This window comes from Pseudorca crassidens, chromosome 8, assembly GCF_039906515.1.
Source record: "Pseudorca crassidens isolate mPseCra1 chromosome 8, mPseCra1.hap1, whole genome shotgun sequence".
Taxonomy (NCBI): Eukaryota; Metazoa; Chordata; class Mammalia; order Artiodactyla; family Delphinidae; genus Pseudorca; species Pseudorca crassidens.
Genome location: NC_090303.1, coordinates 101,277,019 through 101,297,857, shown reverse-complemented (window position 1 = coordinate 101,297,857; position 20,839 = coordinate 101,277,019). Strand labels below are relative to the sequence as shown.

Sequence of the window (20,839 nt, the reverse complement as noted above, 5' to 3'; positions counted from 1 at the left end):
AAATATAGCTTAAAAAGAACACATTGCATACTACTATCAAATAAATCACCTTCGGCAGCAGTCTAAACACTTTAACAGGAATAAACTCAAATTCTACAAATGGGCTCACTAATACCTAAAACTAATTACAGCAACGTACTTTTATGTGGACCAGTCTCTGATGATTTTCTCCATAACAATTTTTAAAGCATCTCTGGGCCATGTTTAATTTCTTCTCTGCGTCGTCCAGGCATTCCAGCTGTCCCAAGCGGAAGTAGCACCATGCTATGTCCAGCTGGAGTACTGCATAGTTGTCCACAGTGTCCAGCAGTTCTCTGCAGCACTCGCTACCAAAGACAGGAAATGACATCACTGACAAGAAGCAGTAAAAACCTTTTTGTGAATTATTGGAATTTTTTTTTTCCAGTTTTTGGTGTATTTCCAAAGACTAAGACAGAGATCGCAATGTTTATGAAGGGAACTATATTTATAATCTGAGTCCTTCCAAGGGGAAAAAAAAAAAGGAGTTAGGGCTCAAGAAAAGAAGCTCAACACCACCTTCCCTGGTACGGGGGGGAGACAGACAGACAGACGTACACACACACCCTTGCCATGTTGGGAAAGAGGCTTGGCAGGAAGCGGAAATCGGGGCCACTGTGTCAGAACCCTTCAGCAAACGTGGGGAGACCATGCTTTAAAGCAGTGGTTTCCAACCCTGACTGCAAATTAGAATCACCAGGATGTGAGGAATTTTTCTTTCCTTTTCTATTTTTTTTTGTTTGTTTTTAAGAAATACTGATGCTGGGACCCCACTATATCAATTATAGCAGAAACCTCTGGAGGTGGGGCCTGGATGTTGTATTTCTAAAATCCCCCTAGGTAAGTCTAATATATAGCCGAAGTTAGAACCCCAAAGCTTTAAAAGCACACTAAAAAAAAATAAATCCTTCCTTACTATGAACGCCTCAGTTGATGAAGACTCTGATGAGGCATTCACGTCCAATCACATTAAAGGAGGGGAAAAACCATCCAGACAAATGCCAGGCTCTGAATGCCTAGCTGACCTTGGGGCCCAGGTGCAGGTTAAATGCTACTCGGCAGCTGTCGCAGAAGGCTGAACCCAGATACAGAGGAAGGGAGAAGACAGCAAGGCAATGGAAGGTTGACAAAGATGGACATCGAGATAATTTATTTTGATTTTAAATTGTGATTATGTTAGAAATTCATAATGCAAATCTAGATCTCAAGTTTGAACTCTCTTCAATAGGAAAGTAAAATTTGGAACATTCACAAACTTTAAAGATCTCATCTGTTTTTGTTTGTATTCTACTAAAAGTAAGACTGCTCTGGTATAAAACTACAAAACCTGCATGCCCTCAAGCTTCCCATCCTGCCCATCAAAATCTGCTTGGGGTGGGGGGCGGGGAAGAGCTCTGATTCTGTCATTTATGTTTGTTTTTTTTTAATACATTTTAGTTAATTTATTTTGGCTGCGTTGGCTCTTTGTTGCCGTGCGCCAGCTTTCTCTAGTTGCAGCGAGTGGGGGCTACTCTTCGTTGCGGTGCGCGGGCTTCTCATTGCAGTGGCTTCTCTTGTTGCGGAGCACGGGCTCTAGGCGCATGGGCTTCAGTAGTTGTGGCATGCAGGCTCAGTAGTTGTGGCTCGTGGGCTCTAGAGCGCAGGCTCAGTAGTTGTGGCGCATGGGCTTAGTTGCTCCGCAGTATGTGGGATCTTCCCAGACCAGGGATTGAACCCGTGTCCCCTGCACTGGCAGGTGGATTCTTAACCACTGCGCCATCAATGACAGGGAAGTCTCTGTCATTTATGCTTTAAAGCAGAAGTCTCCTAAGTGGAGTGCCTGCACTCCAGGGTACGTACAAGACAACCCACTGGGGCATAAGAATAATCTCTCAGAGCAGGATTTTCCTATTTATTTGTGGTTTCTTTCTTTGAACATTTCTATTCCTTGTGAACGTTTTGTAACATACACACCATATTTTACACACATGCACACATATCCAGATGTATGACCAGGTGAGGGGCACCTTCTCTGAATCTTCTGCTTGGCCTGAGAACTTGACACTGAGAGGAGAGGAAGAAGTTCATGGACCATGGTCTGATCTTACACTCCAGGTGAGATTTACTGATCTACCTGTAGGCACCTTCGGTTTCTGGGAGAGAAGCCTACGCCACCATTCTCACGAAAGCAGCGGACATTTAGCCAGTTTTCAAAGTCTCACACATGTGAACAGGCTTGTTTGTGTCTAAAGCATCAAGAGTGAGGACAGAAACTGCCTCCTTTCAGTTAAAAATAAAATCATGCGTGTAAGTTTGACCCAGAATTGAGTATTTGTGCAGCCAAAACCAAACCCAAAACCAAAACGCAGCACAGGTCTCACATTAAAGACGTTCGTTTCATTCTTTTAGTTTAAACACATAACACTTTTTATTCATATATAGGCTATAAAAGAGATCATGACATCACCTGTATATAATAATTTTGAAACTGTTAGGACTATATTTGAACCTGATCACGTCACTCAGAAAAAAATTTAAAGACTTGTATAAAATTGTCTTAGAGTATATTTTTATTGATTTTGCTTTAGTAGCCTGAATAGTCAATAGCCAATAAATTTTCATGTTAAAAACATTAATTAAAATCAATGTATAACGTTGATTTAAACAAAATATACTGAGCCTAGCTTTAGAAAAATTAAATCCCATTTGGGCTCAAGTCAGTTATTTAACAGAAACTTATTACACTTGCCTCAAGAGTTTTACATTTTTTATATAAAATAAAGATATTAATTTCAAGAAAGGTAAGCTAAGCTTAGGTATCTGCTTTTTTTAAAAGGAAGGTTGGCTAAAAAGTCATTTTTAGTTTTATTACTGGCTGTAAGGAACTGGATTGTGTAGTTTTTTTGTGTGTTTCTCGATACATGGGTTCAATAAATACCATTAAGCGATGCTTGGGATGCAGTTAAAAACATGTTACTTGAAAAGAGTGGTGTGACCTTTTCAGGGCTTAGTTTTAAGCTTTGTTAGGTGGGACCAGAACAGCCTGTAGGGCAGAATTAGCCCTTCTTCCCACACCCTACTGAATTCTCTAGCCAATGCCCCGTTTCCCACAGGTTATTATCCGCCCTCTGTGATCTCTCTGCTTCTCTGAGGTGGTGCTTTCCCAGCCTGGGGCAGGGCGGGAGTGACCTCACAGGCCTGTGCTGACCATCACTCAACAGAAGACTCCAGGGGCGCCCTGTGCACTCTTCCGCAGGCAGCTCTCTCCTCCCACCACTGTGGCCTCCCTGGATTCCGAGCTCCATCTCTTCCACTCAAGGGAGACCAGGAGGCTCTGCCTGGGTTTCTCCTCCGCACACTGAGGCCTGGGAACTCCAGGCAGTGAGCTGAAACAATTCACAGGGTTCCACTCGTTTGTTTCCCCGCCTCAGGGACCACTGTCCTGCATTGCCAGAAAACCACTGTTTTTACACATTTTGCCCAGTTTTTCAGTTGTTGCAGGCGAGAGGGTAAATCCGGTCCCTGTTACTCCATCTTGGCCAAAAGTATAACTTACATTTTTAGCTTTAAATAGGGGAAAGAAATTACTCTCAGTCGTACTACATACCATACCACAAGATGTACAAAAGAAAGCTGTGATAGAACTTTGAGCCTACTTGGAGCAGGCAGGAAAAACATCAAGGGGCAAAGGAAGAACAACTTAAGTTGCTTCCACCTCCACCGCTGACTTGCATTAGAGTTGATCTCTTTTACCAAGAGAGGGAAGGCGCACAAAAATTACGCTAATAAGTTGACCTGCATGAACGAATCCCCAGTAGAAAAAACCAGTATCTTCTACTTAAAAAGGCACTGACAATTATTATTGGATTATTATGTCTACTACTCACTGAACATGTTAACGTACCATGAACTGAAGAGGCAGTTATTTTTTACTCAGGGTCTCCCTGAGTCCTGATAATGATTTCAAGGAGGTGTCCAAGGTGAAAAGACTGAGAAAGGCTCATACAGACAGATCAAGGTCAACCATGCCTCAATAACCGCTGAAGCTGGATTACAAGTGTATGGGAACTCAGTATATTAGCTGCTATTTTTATATGTTTGAAATTTTCCATAATAAAAAGTTAGAAACAATTATGGAAGCGAATAAAAAATTTACCTGAATTTAAGGACCTAACTTACAGCCTGCACTGCTACCTGTAGCAGAAGAAAATAAAACTGACACTCAGAAAAAAGCAAAGACAAAGAGGCAGAGGAGGAAAACCAGAGAGGCACCAAGCCCTTGTTCTGGTTACTTTCAGCTTTGCCCCCTCCTCCCAAATATTTTAGACAATAAATCCCCCTTTTTGCTTAAATTTAAGTTTGTTCACTTAAGACACAAGGGTGCTGCCAGTACAGCTGGCAAACTATATATACTTACATTTATCTTCTTGAATGTATATATTGGGAGTTCCTCAAAACGGAAAAGAAAATAACACTGACGTTGTTACCTTTTGAATATTTCAAACATCAAGTCTATTTTTCAAATATTTCATCTGCCTGGATTATAGCTTCTCAGTACCGTTTCCCATTAAGAGGAACCAGGAGCCCTCGAGAAAGTGTTGGCTGTTGCTCTGGGGCAGGAAATATTCAGGATGAGTCTGGACCAGCTCTGGCCACGAGAGAGCAGAGACTACAAAGATTACCCCAGGATGCAGGACCACCTGCCAGCTGAAGACAGCCAATTTAAGCTCTGAGGTGTGAAGTGTATCAAATGTGTTAAAATCCATGAGCTCATACTGATACTTAAAAGAAAAAGAAAAAAAGCAGGGAAACCTCACCGGTGATGTCATCTTTGGAAGATGCTAGGGAAGCAACTCATTTATTCTGAAAAGAAGAAAATAAAGAGAAAGAACCCAGCATTTTATTCTGTCTTTCTGTACAAATTGTACCTTAGGAGGACCAAGCAGCGATAAGGAAAAATATTTTTCAAAAGAATTCCAGCAATAAATGCAGAAGGAATAATACGTTATCACCATCTTGGAGCGCCTGATGAAACAGTGGATTTGGGGAACGCTCATCAACATCTACACCAAAACCACTAAGTGAAAAGCTGACAGGGACCTTATAACGGACAGTGCAGGCTGACAACATGTCATAAGAAACAGACATGATACCCTACATGCTTGTTGTAAAAAAATAGTGCCTATGTTTATAAAATGCTTTACAGGGAAGAGAGATCAATTAGAAATGCGACGGGGAGAAACAGTTCACAAATCAGTCTACACCATAACTACTCTTTTATGTTAACCATCTTGGGTGAAAATCGGAAGTGTGAAGTGCACGGGGTGGGGGAAGGGTGCTGTGTGTAACTGTCATCCTCCTTCAAACTTGCTTTCACCAGGTACAAAAGCACCTACCAGAAATATCTGTCAGCGTCCAACAGACACGGCAAGGCTATTCCATATTCTTTTCTTTTCAGGAAAGCTCTGCCTTTCTCATGATATCCCATAGCTAACATAAGGGCCTAGGAAAAAATAAGGATTTAAAACAACATCACTTTAAACTATAATAAAACGAATTATATTAAAAGCATATTAAGCCTAAAGAAATCAAATATTGTGAAAACAAACAAACAGACAAAAAACTCAAGATCGCAACTAAATCTAAAAGCCAAAATTAAGGAAAACAGCATTAAACCTTCATTTCATTTAAACACTGAAACCAAGAACTCAATTTAACATGGCTGAAATGGTCAGAACCGGCACCTGTCCCTTCGTTTTCATCACTTTATTTTAGTATCGGCTGATCTAGATCTATTTCTAGTATCCCTAAGACTAAACATATAAAAAACCAGCCAGTAATGACTGTATCTTTTCTAAAAAGAGCATTCATTTCACTCTCTATTCTTAATCAGGTTTTTTTCTGAAGTATTTGTCAACTGTACCATTTCTAAAACAATTTTTGCAAGGTGATCCAAATTTCTTTAAAGTTCATTAATATTTTTAGATTTGAATTTGTATATAATTCCATTTTGTAAAGGTTTCCCCTAAAGATCTAAATATCATCATTTAATATACGAACGCAGTATCTGCAGTGGGCAAACAGTTGCCAAAAAAAATAAATTCAATGAGATTACAAAGCTCTTATTAAAACGTAACTTTAATCCTTAATTTTAAATCCATAATTCATATAGTGAAACCGACTCAAAAGTGTCCTTTAAAGACCAAAAAATTAAAATTAACTTGACCCACAGTCACTAAAGCTTTTCATATAAGAAGCTACTGGACTCCAGCTCAGAGACTGATCTCATGGGCCAAGTTGTAGATGCTGCTAGAAAGACCCCCTTGGATATGTTCAAAGGTAAAACCACTTCACCCTTACTCCAAATTAGAGAACGGGGCTGTGGAGAGACAGGGGAAGAGGTGGCAGAATCATCTGTCACACTTTTCCCAAACTACCTAGCACCCCAGCCTCCCCTTCTGATCTGTCCCTTAGGGAATGAGGCCCCCAAGTAAAATAAACTACAGCAAAACAAACACTGCCACAGGAAGCCACTGCTCCAGGACAGTGAGGTCCTGTCGTTCTGTACTCAGGCACTGAAACTCACAGGGTGAGCCGGCCAGATGCAGTGCTCATCATATGGTCATGTTCTCTGTTTATGAGCTGGAGACTGAAAGCTGTTTCTAATCCTTTATAATAACATTCCAAGATAAAACAAATAGAAAACCACTTCTGCTCTGACAGCAGATCAAAGAACAAGCCATACATTTCTTACAGTACTTACTTTTCTTTCTGATGGAGGGATTCTGATTGATCTGCCCGTCTGGTTAGCTATGTCTAAGTATGGTGTGGTTTCTGGATCCACCACCATCTCAGCTGCAACAAAACCAAAAGGAACTCCATTAGTTCAATGTTAAAAAGCAATGATGGTGACATTAAAAATGTTAGACTGTAGGGGAAGAAAGGCCAACAAGAAATATGATACTCCCCTCCCACGCACGCTCCCGCCCATTTGCTGCGTGATTTGCTGCCACCTTTGAGGACTTGAGCGAAAGTCTGAAGCTCTGTGTACCTCTCTCTGCCAGTATCTCCAGGCCTCTCTTAGTCCTCTGAATTCTTTTTTCTTTTAGTCTGGCTTCATTCTGCTCTTCTTCTTCCACCTGGGAGTTTTTCCTCACATCCTCTTCAGACTGTTTTAGTTCGAGCACCATAGCTTTTACATTGTGGGTCACTCCCTGTTCCTCAAGTGTTTTCCCTGTCAAAATCAGAAATGCATGTTATAAAAAGAGTCATTAAATTTACTGGGTAATAGGCCATCTTCTATGTTAAATGGAATCCTTAAGCCTGCGTCAGCACTTGCAAACCACCATGCCACATGATTGGTAAGAAGATGTTTAAATTTGGCTGTTTACCTATGTTATTGTTAAGCACTGGTTAAAATCAGCCAGGGAAAATGAGATGACTAAATTAATCCTTTGTAATTTTCTTTATTCTCATCATAAGATCAAACTAAAGCAATCACCTGTTTGAGAATCTACTACAGAGAGAGACGTGATATCTCCCACCCTCTAACTGGAGATATAATCCAGTTCTCAGCAATGGACTGGAGGCCAGAGTGCAGCGGCACACTGTGAGAGGTAATTTACTGAAGTGGGTAAAAACAAACACCTTGGGTTCCATCCCTTCTTAACTCTATAGCCCTGAGTGAACCACTTACTGTCCACGTCCTCATATAAAAAATGGGAATAAAGACAGAGGTAGAAGTCAATGGAACAGAATGAAAGAGAATATGAACAAAATCAAAAGCTGGCTCTATGAAAAAAATTAATCAAATATACAAACCTAACAAAAATTAAGTCAAAGATGCAAAAAAACAACAAACAAAACGAAAAAGGGTAAATATAGATAGCAAACATTATAAAATACCAAAATAATATTATGAACTATAAGCATATAAATTTGAACACATTTCTGAAAACTCTAGTTGGACACACATTCATATGCATACGTACATATACATACACATATACATATTTAGGAACTCGACAACCATTCTAACATTTATATTGAAAAATAGAGGACTTCCTTGGTGGCACAGTGGTTTAAGAGTCCACCTGCCAACGCAGGGGACATGGGTTCGAGCCCTGATCCGCGAAGATCCCACATGCCGCAGAGCAACTAAGCCCGTGTGCCACAACTACTGAGCCTGCGCTCTAGAGCCTGCGAGCCACAACTACGGAAGCCTGCATGCCTAGAGCCCATGCTCCGCAACGAGAAGCCACCGCAATGAGAAGCCTGCGCACCTCAACGAAGAGTAGCCCCCGCTCGCCGCAACTAGAGAAAGCCCATGCACAGCAACAAAGACCAATGCAGCCAAAAATAAATAATGAAAAAAAAAAAAAGAAAAAGAAAGATCCATTAATGGCCAATTTACCATGATAAAGAAGAGCCAAGAGGGAGACTCATCTTACTAGATTTTTTTTTTTTTTTTTTTTTTGCGGTACGCAGGCCTCTCACTGTTGTGGCCTCTCCTGTTGCAGAGCACAGGCTCCGGACACGCAGGCTCAGCGGCCATGGCTCACGGGCCCAGCCACTCTGCGGCATATGGGATCTTCCCGGACTGGGGCACGAACCCGTGTCCCCTGCATCGGCAGGCGGACTCTCAACCACTGCGCCAAAAGGGAAGCCCATCTTATTAGATTTTAAAGCCACAACAACAAACAAACAAAAACCTCTGGTGAGACTATCCATGCAGCCCTGGGCTTGAGGAAAGAACTTCTTAAAACACAAACAATAAGGTGAAAAACTGATGGATGTGATAACATCAAAATCAAGGATTTCTGCCCAATGAAGGATACCACAAACTAATTAACATAGAGATGCGATGACAAACAGTGCAAAGATATCTAAAACAGGTAACAGGAAATGGCTAGAGGTGATGCTGGAAAGGACGACTAGGGCTAGGCTGTGAAGGCTGCATTAGATCAGGCTGGGATGTGAACCTGACTCTCCGCAGGCCATAGGAACCTAATGGAAACCAAACAGACTACAGTGCTTGCCCGAACTGCTGCAATAGCTAACTGGTCTCCCAAGGCCATTCGTGTCTCCTTCGCATCCATTCCCCTACTGCAGCCAAAGTGATCTTTGAAACACAAATATAATTGTGTCTGCTCCCCAGCATCAATGGCTTCCCACCTCTCTAGAGAGAAGCCCTCTAATACTGAGTAAGGCTCAAGTCCAGGGTTCCTCAGCAGCACTACTGGCATCGTGAGCTGCATTAAGTCTCTGTTGTGGGGACCGTTCAGTGCCTTGATGTTCAGCACCATTGCTGGTCTCTTCCCATTAACTGTTATGAGCACAACCTCCCCTGGCCCCCTGCTACCAAGTCATGACAACCCAAAATGTCTCCGGACATCGCCAAATGTCCCCTGGGTGGCAAAATCACCCTTGGTTAAGAAGCACCACTATAATCTTTACAATGTGGCTTCACTGCCTGGCCCTCCATCCTTAAGAAGCACTACCCTCCGCTCACCTACTACACTTGGCCACATTAGACCTTTTCAATCCCTCGAATTCACACGATGGAGCTGTAACACGAGGCTCTCTGTCTGGAGCGCTCCCCACCGCAGCCTCCTCCCCGTCTTCACTCAGCTTTAGCTCTTCTCCCTCAGGGAGAATTTACTAGAAACTCTATTTTACTTTGAGCACGCCTAGACTTCCATTCTGTAACATTTCACCAGACCTGTACTGAGTATCTTTGGAAAAGTTGCTTCCTGCTTTACATTTTTATTTTAGTAAACTCTAAAATAATCGGTTTTGCATTATATACATGATAAAGCCACCAAAATTTTTGAACAGAGGAAGAGTGAGAAAAAAAGATACAAAGTCATTATTTCTCTATTGACTTGATTTAAAAATTCTGCATACTTTGCCATAACATACCTAGTTGAAGTTGTTTCTTATTTATGACAATTTTGATATAATTTTCTTGAAATCCAAAGGTTTCAGCTATCCTGTAAAATAAACCCGAAAACTATAGGTAACCAAATTTGTTATTTATTATCCATTAAATAGATTTTAATCATGATAGCTATTTTATACATTCTTCTCAGAAACACCGAGTATTCCAATTTACTGACTCACAACATTACTTCAGATAAAGTCAGCTTACTAGATGGTTATTTGAAACTGTGTCAGAGACAGTGTCCTTTTGTAAACTATCTGTTTTACTATTTGGTTCCTTGTGAAGTAGAGACCACTGGTGCTGTGTATCTGTTTGAACAGGAGGGCCCTAGCTGCATGTCAGGAGAAAAGCCATCCTCTATACCTTCTGCGGTCTCCTAGGAGGAGCCCATAATAGGGGGAGTTGTTCCATACAATCTTCTGCTCATTGTGTGTTGAATGAATGATGCTTCCTGAATCCATCCCTAACAGCCCTCATGTAGACCAAAGAAGAAAATGAGAAAAATCACTTTAAGAAACACTGACTGGCTATCCCTGGAGGTATTCAAAATACTTACCAGTTAAAAATACACAAGTAGATGAAGTAATTGACCAGGTCTCAAAAGTTAGGTTTTCACTGGTATGTGACAGGCAGGTATTTTTTTTCTTTTTACAAATGGGCAAACAGCCTGAAACTGGCTGAAATACTTCACTGAACACCACAGCAAGCTATTATTGCACTAAGGAATAAAATTCAAAACTAATGATCTGGCCAATATCAGGCTGTCTCCTATTTCTATCACTCATTCATTGATTCAAACACGTATCAAGTACATGCATCCAGAGTTCCCACCTGATCTCAAGTTACACCAGGAAGTGAAGAGATTGCTGCAAGTCCTGAGTTCTCACTTTGCCCTTAAATGCCAGTGTGAGCCTGAATAAGTCCTTCAGCCTCAAAGCCTCAATTTTCCCTTCCATTCAGTGACGATAATCAAACCTGCCCCATCTCTCTTACAGGATGGCCAGGGAGGATCAAATGAGCGGGTGTAAAAGAGCCGAGAGCACCTGGGGCACAGGGCACACAGATACTTACTTAGACCTCAGTTCTCTGCCAGTGACATGCAGTCGGGTCTCCAACAAGTTTTTCCTATCCTATTTAAAAATAAGACAAATAGAATGCACTTGAATTTGACATTTTTGGAGCTGTTATTCTGCCTATAAAACCAGACAGGTTGATATCAGATGATGTAAATACTCGCATGCCTAGCATGAAGCTATTGAACAAAACCTGACGTGTGCTGACCCTGTGACCCGTAAGTCCTCAAGGGGGCAGCAGTGTGGCACCACAGGCAGGGCTTCAGTCTCTGGGGGAAGGTCAGCTGCTCACTGGGGTTTGTCCCCTGTCTACTCAAGGGAGCTGGCCTCTGCTCCACAAGGACCCATCCCACAACCTCTGGCACTAGGGCCACCTCAGTGAGCAAAAGAGATAGTCCCTTCGGCGCTCCCAGTGAGGAGGGAGCAGCAAGACATGTTCCTGGAACCTTTCCTTCTCGGATGGCTGGGCTTCAGAGGAAAATACGGGACCACCAGCGACACCTATGAGACCATGCAAATCATCTGCTCTGATTCCATACTCACCAATCAGCTTTCTGACTGGTGGTCTGGTTTCCCAGGTACTTGATACTAGCAATGAAGAGTCCTGTATATACATACTGCCCTTTAAATTCCCAAACTGGCATTCTGAGATAGATACATATATAATTTCCTTCTTCTAATAAAGCTCTTTGTTTTTCCTAGAAATTTTTAACAGCTTTATAGAGAGGTAACTTACATACCTTAAAGTTCCCTGTCTAAAGTATAAGAGTGAATGGTTTCTAGTATATTTACAGAGTTAGACAACCGTTATCATAATCAAATTTCAGAACATTTTCACCATCTCCCCAACCAAACATGTGCCATACCTCCTATTCCCTCCCCTGCCCCCACCACAGACAACCATGAATATATTTTCTGTCTCTACGGATTCACCTACTCCAGATATTTCCTATCAATGGAACAACACAATATGTGGCTTTTTGTGTCTGGCTTCTTTCATAATGATTTTAAGGTTCATTCATGTTGTAGAGTATCGGTACTTCGTTCCTTTTTATGGCTGAATAATATTCATTGTATGCGTGCACTCCATTTATCCACCGATAGACATCTGGGTTGTTTCCACCTTTTGGCTATTGTGAATTGAGCTGCTACAAACGTTCATGTACAAGTTTTTGTGTAGACATAGTTTTCATTCCTCTTGGAGTAAAATAGCTGGGTCATATGGTAACTCTTATACACACTTATTCTCATTTCTTCTGAGAATAATTAACATTGATCAGTCTGAAGAGGCACCCTTGGGTGCCCTGCCTCAGTAGCATTTCTGGACTTCAACTACTGAGGACGCGGCCCTGACACAGGTGGCCCAGGTTACGGTGGCCCTGCTTGGGCACTCAGCTCTGCCTCTGGCTTCCACTGGCATAGAAAAAAAAGACGAATTCCTTTGTGATGTGTCCTACACAGTTTTAGAAAATCTGAAGTAATCTTGTATTCCCCATTTTTGCTAAATGTTCATTCAAACTCTAGAAAATGTAAGAATGTTGAAGCACAGCTCTGTGAAGCCTGCAGGCCAGACGACTTTGTAAACGTTCCAGCTTAAGAATCCATAAAATTGACTTTTAAGTTTGTAAATGTTCAACATGTAAAGTAACTGAAAAGAATTTTATCTTTGGATTGTATCTTCAAAAAGAACCCATCATTTATTTAATCACATCATTAAGTTAACTAAGTATTAGTAACTATGTAAATTTGGGGAAACTACTCACTTTTTTTACCCGTGGAGGTAAGAAGACTTCGATTGTAGCAATTCCTGTTGCTTTATAGTGCTCATTGCCTGTGCCACGCTCCACTGCTTTGCAACGTATTTCTTCTATTATCTTTTCTACTTCATTTTCACAACATTCTAGCTTGTCAGAGTACTTCTTAGCAAGGTCCTATAAAGAAAAATTTAAAAACACAGATCAATACAGTACCAACTCAAAAAAAAAAAGTATAATACAGAACAGTGCACGTGGGACTCTAAGGCAAAATAACTAATGAGTGGTGGTCACCCCTGTTATAGTGAAATCCAGACTGTGGCTTGACATCTTGAGAGGTGTAGAGTTTAGAGAGGACCCAGGGAAACATCAAAACCAGGAAAGGACAGGAAAATAGGCCCAAGAGAGAAAGTAAGACCAGTTGGGATTACACTAGAGGCGAAAAGCAAGGTGGGCTGTGACTTATGTAACTGCAGTATATACACAATTATTTTAAGGAATAATGAACTGTTCAATACCACTAAAGGGTGGGGACAAAAAAACCAAAAACACAAACAGAGAACATTCTAATTTTCCTAACTTGTGAGAACAAGTCAGGTTATACGACGGTGTAAGTATATGTTTATAATAGGGGAGATGTTCATGATACACATAAGTTACAAAACAGATCAGAGGACTTCCCTGGTGGCGCAGTGGTTAAGAATCTGCCTGCCAATGCAGGGGACACGGGTTTGAGCCCTGGTCCGGGAAGATCCCACATGCCATTGAGCAACTAAGCCTGTGCATCACAACTACTGAGCCTGCGCTCTAGAGCCCGTGGGCCACAACTACTGAGGCCCGTGCACCTAGAGCCCATGCTCTGCAACAAGAGAAGCCACCACAGTGAGAAGCCGGTGCACCACAAAGAAGAGTGGCCCCCGCTCACTGCAATTAGAGAAAGCCCGTGCGTAGCAACTAAGACCCAACACAGCCAACAATAAATAAATAAAATAAATTTTTAAAAACCCGAAACTTTCTGTAATTCTCTAGAAAACATAATTACTCAGTGAGGGTTTTTTTCCCCCTCCTGACACCAACTGGATGTCCTACAATTCAATTCAATTCTGTCATTAACGATCTGGAGTTAGAGGCAGACTCCACAGGCTAAGGGCTCAATCCCACAAGTCTGCCTTCATTTCAGGCACCAGGTTACCCACACTTCTGTCTGACTTGGCTACAAAGTCAAGGGTCCCTACAACCCCTACCCCTTCAGGCTTGGTAATTTGCTAGAACAACTCCACAGAACTCAGGAAAATGCTCTACTTATTATTACAGTTTATTATAAAGAGTACAAATGAACATCTAGATGGAGATGTACATGTGGCAAAGTCTGGAAGGGTTCAGAGAGCAGGAGCTTCTGTTCCTGTGGAGCTGGAGTGTGCTACTCTCTGGCGCAGGGACGTGTCTGCCAATCTGGAAGCTCCCCAAATCCATCATTTAAGGGTTTTTATGAAGGCTCCATTATGTAGGCACGATTGATAAAATCACTGGCCGCTGGTGAGTAGCTTGATCTCCAGCCCTTTGCCCTCACCAGAGGCTGGAGGGTAGGGCTGCAAGTTCCAAGCTTCTAATCAAAGTCTGGTCTTTTAGGCGAGCAGCCCCACCCTGAAGCTCTCTCCAAAGAGCTGCCTCTTAGAACAAAAGATGCCCCTGTCACCCTTACCACTCGGGAATTTCCAAGGGTTTTAGGAGCTCCGTGCCAGGAACTGGGGACAGAAAGCAGCTTTCTTATTATGCCACACCTAGTTTCTAAGCCAAGAAATTATAACAAGCAAATTCAGAAGAAAGATCAGAAGGTTTGCAAAAACTAAAAAGTGAGTCCTGTCAGGAACAAGAGAGACAGGAAAACCCTAAGACCCTGACACAGCTATCACTATCACCTCCCAAGCACGTCATTGTGTCACAACACAGGACAATTTGATGCCCTCCTGACAATCCTTAGTCCTTGATAAATGTTACACTGTTTATCTCAATATACTCAGACTGAGAAAACAGAGAAGTACATTCTAGGATATTCCAATATAATAGATTTCTATCAAAAATGATTAATGTTCCTCAGCTTCAAAAGGCAGGCAAACTTCAATTTCTAGAAGTTTCACTTATGTAAAATGATGCCATTTCTGATGATACCATAAAAAACCAAGGCATAATTATCAGGAAAATATATTTTGGAAAAATGAACAGATAGCCATAGTGTAAACAAAGCTGGGGGAGGGAAGCATTGTTTTACAGCAGACCACAGTAGCAAGGAGGGCTGAGAACCCACCAGGACACTAACCCTGAACAGGTCACACACTAAGCTTCTGGCACTGGAACTGCTCTGCTAGCAGGAACATCCAGATTAATAAACTTAGGTAACATCATGAAGGTATTAGAAATGATATATGCCAAAATAATTAGATACCATTCTCATATAAATAAAATCTTTTTAAATAAAAATAAGCTTGCCAACTGCTAATAAAATGTGGGACCTGCTTTTCACTCATGTTTTTGGTTATGCCAAAGGTTTACCTGGTTGTGCCTGGCAATTTCTGGTGACTTCAGAATCTTTCTTACCAAGGAGACTTACAACACTACTAATTATTAATGTCTTAAAAGGAAAATACCTTCAATGCCAAACCAACTTTTTTATTTTCATCTGTATATGGAGGTTTCCAGAGTTGAATTCTGTCTTCCCTTAAAAACTGGGTCAATTTTGCTTGGAGATATTTCTTTTGCGCCATCCTTGAAAGCAAAACAGTACATCACTGATACCCCATGCCACATTTCAAAGTGTTTTATAACTTAACTAATACACTGACGGGTTTTCTAGAGTAAGCAGAGGTCTCCTCCACTCCTCCTCCAGTTTAGTCTAACTTACTTTTAGACTAGGTTTTAACTAGCTCCAGGCTTCTCTAAAAGATATATATATTATATACAGACTGAAATATGTATTACATATGCAATTATATATATTACATAAAAATACATATTTCAAAGTTGCTAATATGTAGCAAGGTTTATTACACTTTTCTATTTCTTAACCTGCTATTATTCTCTAAGAGAAAAGATAAGATAAATCCCTAAAGTAGTGAACTTAAACAATTCGATGCAGAGCTTATCAATTCTCCTGTATATTGGCTATTTCAACACAAAAGACCAATCACCTTGGCAGGTAAACATGAAGAAAAGCTAGCTTGAACCATGAACTATCCATAACAAATATTTTCTATATCTGAATTTTTTAAATTAAAAATTTAGTGTTTACAATACTAGAAAGTTATGCATGCTATTTTGTGATAAAGCATAAAAGCAAATCTACATATACTATTCAAATCAATACTGGCTGGGTCATCATTTTACAGATGAGAAAACCAAGGCCCAAGTTTGTAAAATGACTCAATCAAGGATGCAAAATTAGGCAGCAGCATAACTAGCACTGGGACTTCTACCTACAACACTGGACCACTGGATTCTGCCTTCTATCGCGAAATCCCTTGCTGCTTCTCCTGTGCATGTAACTACTCTCTCCCAAAGAATCACACACAGCAATGGAGCTGTCTACTCCACCTTCACTAGCACACCAATTCAAAGGGGTGAGTGAGGCGGCTAGAGAGTCAAACAGCTGACAGGGGCAGTACAGCCAAAACAGACAAGCAGTAAGAAAAGTCAAAAGCTATTACTCTTGAAGGATGAAGACACATTCTAGAGAGTGAAAAAATATGTAAGAGTTAATGTAACCTAGATAAGTAACTTTCCTTTTTTTATTCTGGGCCTGTATTCCACACTCCCCAAAACTCAATTCACCTGATTTTTAAATCAAGTTTGAGAACTTAAGTGTATTCCATAAACAAGTGTTTTAAAAGAAAGTTCATATCTATTTTATATCAATTTGGAGGCAAGAAAGAGGGTAATCAGGATAGCGGGGAGAAAAGGGATAAAGAAAAAAAACACATCAAAGAGGGGGCTGTGTGCATCCAGGTAACCTACAAAAGAACCCCAGATTTTCAAGCACTAATAAACTGCTTCTCACACAGAAAAGCATATTAGCACTTACGAGCATTAGCTTTCCAAACACAACTTACAGGACCACTACACAAAGTTAGTTCTCTACTGATAAATGTTCAGAAATTCCCATGAAAGTATCACTTGTGGGGAGAGGGCCATTTACTGGAGCCAAGCTATCTGTAAGGCTGAACGCACAGCCCTCTGCCATCCAAGTAGCTACCTGACCAAAGTCTCAAGGGACTTCCTAAACCTAGTGTGCGGCCCACACTCCACCCAACCAGCAAATAAACAGCAAGGAGGATCTATGAACCACCACTTATGTTTGAGAAAAGATTACACCACTGTCTTGAAACTTACAAAACTTCACTTCCAGACAGCCGAATAAACGAGGATACATATTTTAAATCAAAAGGGAAAAAGGTTTAATAAATCAGTTTCCGATTTTAACTGGAGAACTGAACGTTTCATGGATGCCATAGAATGTTCGGCAACACAGTCCCCACCAAAAGCAGAAATTCATTAGCACTACTGCTCTAAACTGAAAGCGAAAAGATATAAAACGTTCCTTTAAAATTTCACTTTCACTTTTGTAATAAATCGATCAACGCTACCTTTCCCCAGAGCTTTTCAAATATATATCTATATATATATTCATTCAAAATACATTAATTTTTCTCTTAGGCAGACTATTACAAGAATCTTGTATTAAAAAATAAGAGTATAGGAAAGAGTTGAGAAATACAGAATCAGATCGTCAAGGCTGGAGAAAATAAAGTGTTTTCTCATTAAACAGCAAAGAAAATCTGTCTTTGCAAATAAATCCCAAATGGCATATCTGGAATTACAGTGTTATGACTCAAGCTTTTTGTATGGCTAATTAATTTTAATATATACATACATTTCTCTTTCTCCCTCCAAAGACACTATTCAATCTTCTTTTTAAGTACCCAGCACCTCAGCCCAGCCCAGAGCAAACCCAGGGCGCGGCGAAATGCCGGCGCAACCTGAAACCCCAGCCCGCCGACCCCAGTCCCGGCCGAGCCTCCGCGCAGGGCGCCCACCTCCCGCCGCTGCGGTCGCGCCCGACCCACACGGGGTTGGCGTAGGGGTCGCGCCGGGGGAGCGGGGGCGCCAGGCGGCGCGGCTGAGACCCGGGTCTGGGACTCGACGCTCGGCCGCCGTCTCCTCACCTGCGCCACCGCCGCGCCAACCGTAACCCGCCGAATGCCCGGATGCGCCGGCGGCCGCAGTTTGTTTTCATTCCGGGTGAGGCCGGCCCCGCCCCCGCAGCCTCTGTCGCCGGGCCGCCCCGCCCCCACGCGGCGGAGAAGCAGGGTTGTGGGCGGGGCTAATGTGGGGGCGGGGTTGTGGGTAGGCTGTGGGCGGGGATAAGACGGACCGGGGGGTGGCGGGAGTGCGGGACAAGGGTGGGGCGGGGTTGGGGCGGGGACGCTGGCTGGAGGCTGGGGGAAGATGTGGGCGGGCAGAGGGAAGAGCGAGAAGGAGCTGAGGCGAAGACCCCACCCCGGCCTTCCTGGGGGGCGGGGGCGGGGGCGGGGCTGGCGGGAAGACTCGGACGGCTGGCTGCTGCGGGCCTCAGCCGGGAGCTGGGGAAACCGCCGGCCTAGCCTCTGAGGGTTGAGGAACTGTCAGGGCGGGACTGCTGGCCCGGCCCGGTTTGCCTGACTTCAGAGGAAATGGAGCCTGGCTTCGTTTCTCCAGAAACCTCGAAAGAGGCCAGAGCACCTGGCAGGAAGTCCCTTCTTCCCCCCCGAGGGAGAGTCTGGACCTTCTGCAGCCGGGTCCGCCCCCCCCCCCCGCCAGGCTGGGCCAGATGTGATGTTCCCCCTAAAGTCTGGCTTTTCATCCCGCCGTCCATCACCCCGCCGGGGCCTCCCCTCGGTGAACTTCCCAGTCCCTTGCCCTCGCGCCTCTCCGCTCATTGCTGGCCCTCCTGACCCGGTCCCCACACGCTGTCGGCGACGAGATCTGTGGAGATCCGCCTGCTGCCGAAGTGCTCTGCCGTCGGATGTGGTCAATACACGTAAACCTCTGCGCGGCCGATGTCGGATGTCTAGGTGAGGAAATAAGACCAGGGTGCACAGGGGCTTCCCTGGCGGTCCAGGGGTTAGGACTCTGCGCTTCCAGTGCAGGGGGTGCGGGTTCCATCCCTGGTCGGGGAACTAAGATCCCACGTGGCGCGGCCAAAAAACAAAAATACAAGGGTGCATAAAATCTTGAGGGCATTGTGTGAAATGCTCAGAGGTCGAGAGCAGAGCCTGGGTGGTTGAGCACAGGTCCTGGCCGAGCTTTGAGAGATGGTTACACCCGCCCTTGGCAGGACCCGGGAATGGAAGCTAGAATCCGCCTCAGACCCCAGAAAGTTTACTCTGGTGAGGCTGTTGGCCCTTCCATTGCGAATCCCAAGGCCCTTCCTTGGACCCGCTCTAGCACTGCCGAGGGCTGGGGCTTGAGAGCTTGGGCCCGACACCCGGCAGCCGGTTCCAGCCCTGGGTACCTGGGCAAGCTACCTGGCCCCCACCTCACCCGGGACGACAGTACCGCTGCCCGCTGGGGCACCGTGGAGAAACTGTGCGCTAGGATCTGGTCCTCTCACTACACCGGGACAATCCCCAGGACACGAGTAGCCCCTGCATCACCTTTCCCAAAATGGATGTGTTGGGTCTAGAATCACACCAGGAACCGCGGATGGTCTGAAAGAGGCTTTGCACACGCTCTGACACCCTCCACCAGGAGAGGGAAACACGACCCCCCCCTCCTGGTGCCCTCCCACTCTCTGGGGGAAGCCTCGGGTGGGATGTGCGCCTAAATCCATCTTCGGGCAGAGAAACGTGTTCCCAAAGGTGCCCTGTGTGCCAGTGTTCCTGGCCCCACCGGGAGGACTCTGCACACACCATGCGAGCAACATCCGTTCCCTTTTTTCCTCCGCTGACCTGCAGGCGTTGCCCACGGGCCTGACAGGGCATAGGAAGCAGGCAGGTGGCTGTGTCTTTCCAAACAAGAGTCTCCTACCTCCGTAGCCTCCTTTGAGTACACAAACACTTAGGAAAGCTTTGAAATTAAAGTTCTTTACCTTGGGCCAAATCAACTTCTTAGTCAAGGCGAAAGACAAATGGCAAAACGGGGGAAAATATCGCCAGTTCACATCAGAGACAAATCTCTTTAGTACATAAAGAACTCTCACAATTTGATAAGAAAAAGACCAAAGTAGAAAACTGGGCAAAAGCTACTAAAATATGATTCACTGAAAAGGAAATACAAATGGTTTGTAAGCATACAAAAAATTACTCATCTCATTCATGATGAGATACTAAATATAAAACTACACCAAAATACCACTTTTTACCTCTCAGACTGAAAAAAAATTGGATACCATGCTATGATAACAAGGCTATGTGGAAATAGGCACCCTCATACCTTACGTGTGGAAGGTTAAATTGGTCCAACTCTTAAGAGGGCGATATAGCAGTATCTATCAAGATGAAAGTGCATAATTCAACTTTTATGGTTCTTACTATATTTTATTAATCTGCCTCTTTTCTGTTGTTCTTACATTTAGTGGCTTCAACTGCAATTTCTTGAGATGAAGAATTCTTCTTAATTTGTGTATGTGTTTTGGTTGCTGTGGGTTTTGTGGTGATAGAGAATCAGGGGACTTCTGCATAATTGATCCTACTTCCGGTGGAGTAAAACCAGAAAATCCTTAAACATCCTTTGCATGACAGTGAAATTTAATGCTAAATGTGACCAATTCTTGCTAGAAAAAATGAAAAGAAATAGGAAGTTTTGGCAGTTCAGCTTTATTTATAGTTGCTTGGATCAGAACAATATACATGCAGTGGGTTAAGTTGTGTGGTAAACTAATGTTTTTATAGATGGAGAAATGGATTTAAAAAGAAAATAACTTCATTCTTGATTTTTCTATTTATAAATGGGAATTTCCGAGGAGTGGTTATAAACTAGAATTTCGGGGGGAATTTGAATGATGATTCATACTTGCAGTCTGATAAGTTTTCAGTCTCACT

The 20,839-nt window shown here is 43.0% G+C and overlaps 1 protein-coding gene and 1 long non-coding RNA gene across 5 annotated transcripts in view; one reads left to right on the top strand and one right to left on the bottom strand.

Annotated features, from left to right (window-relative positions):
• NUB1 (negative regulator of ubiquitin like proteins 1) overlaps positions 1–18,111 on the bottom strand; it is a 28,034-nt gene extending 9,923 nt beyond the window's left edge. The window contains exons 1-9 of one of the 2 annotated variants that reach the window (XM_067747481.1): positions 17,984–18,111; positions 15,413–15,530; positions 12,777–12,944; positions 11,012–11,070; positions 9,919–9,989; positions 7,049–7,231; positions 6,761–6,852; positions 5,394–5,500; positions 140–326 (exon numbers count right to left, since the gene is read on the bottom strand). In XM_067747481.1, the coding sequence (XP_067603582.1) occupies positions 140–326; positions 5,394–5,500; positions 6,761–6,852; positions 7,049–7,231; positions 9,919–9,989; positions 11,012–11,070; positions 12,777–12,944; positions 15,413–15,530; positions 17,984–18,054 (1,056 nt within the window). In that variant the 5' untranslated portion in view covers positions 18,055–18,111. Of the gene's footprint in view, positions 1–139; positions 327–5,393; positions 5,501–6,760; positions 6,853–7,048; positions 7,232–9,918; positions 9,990–11,011; positions 11,071–12,776; positions 12,945–15,412; positions 15,531–17,854 lie in introns of both variants that reach the window. The other variant, XM_067747482.1, reaches the window with a different exon arrangement.
• A 151-nt stretch (positions 18,112–18,262) lies between these two features.
• Positions 18,263–20,839, top strand: part of LOC137229477 (uncharacterized) — a 35,336-nt gene continuing 32,759 nt past the window's right edge. For all 3 annotated transcript variants that reach the window (XR_010945694.1, XR_010945693.1, XR_010945692.1), the window contains exon 1: positions 18,263–18,871. This is a non-coding gene — a long non-coding RNA (uncharacterized lncRNA). The remainder of the gene's footprint in view (positions 18,872–20,839) is intronic.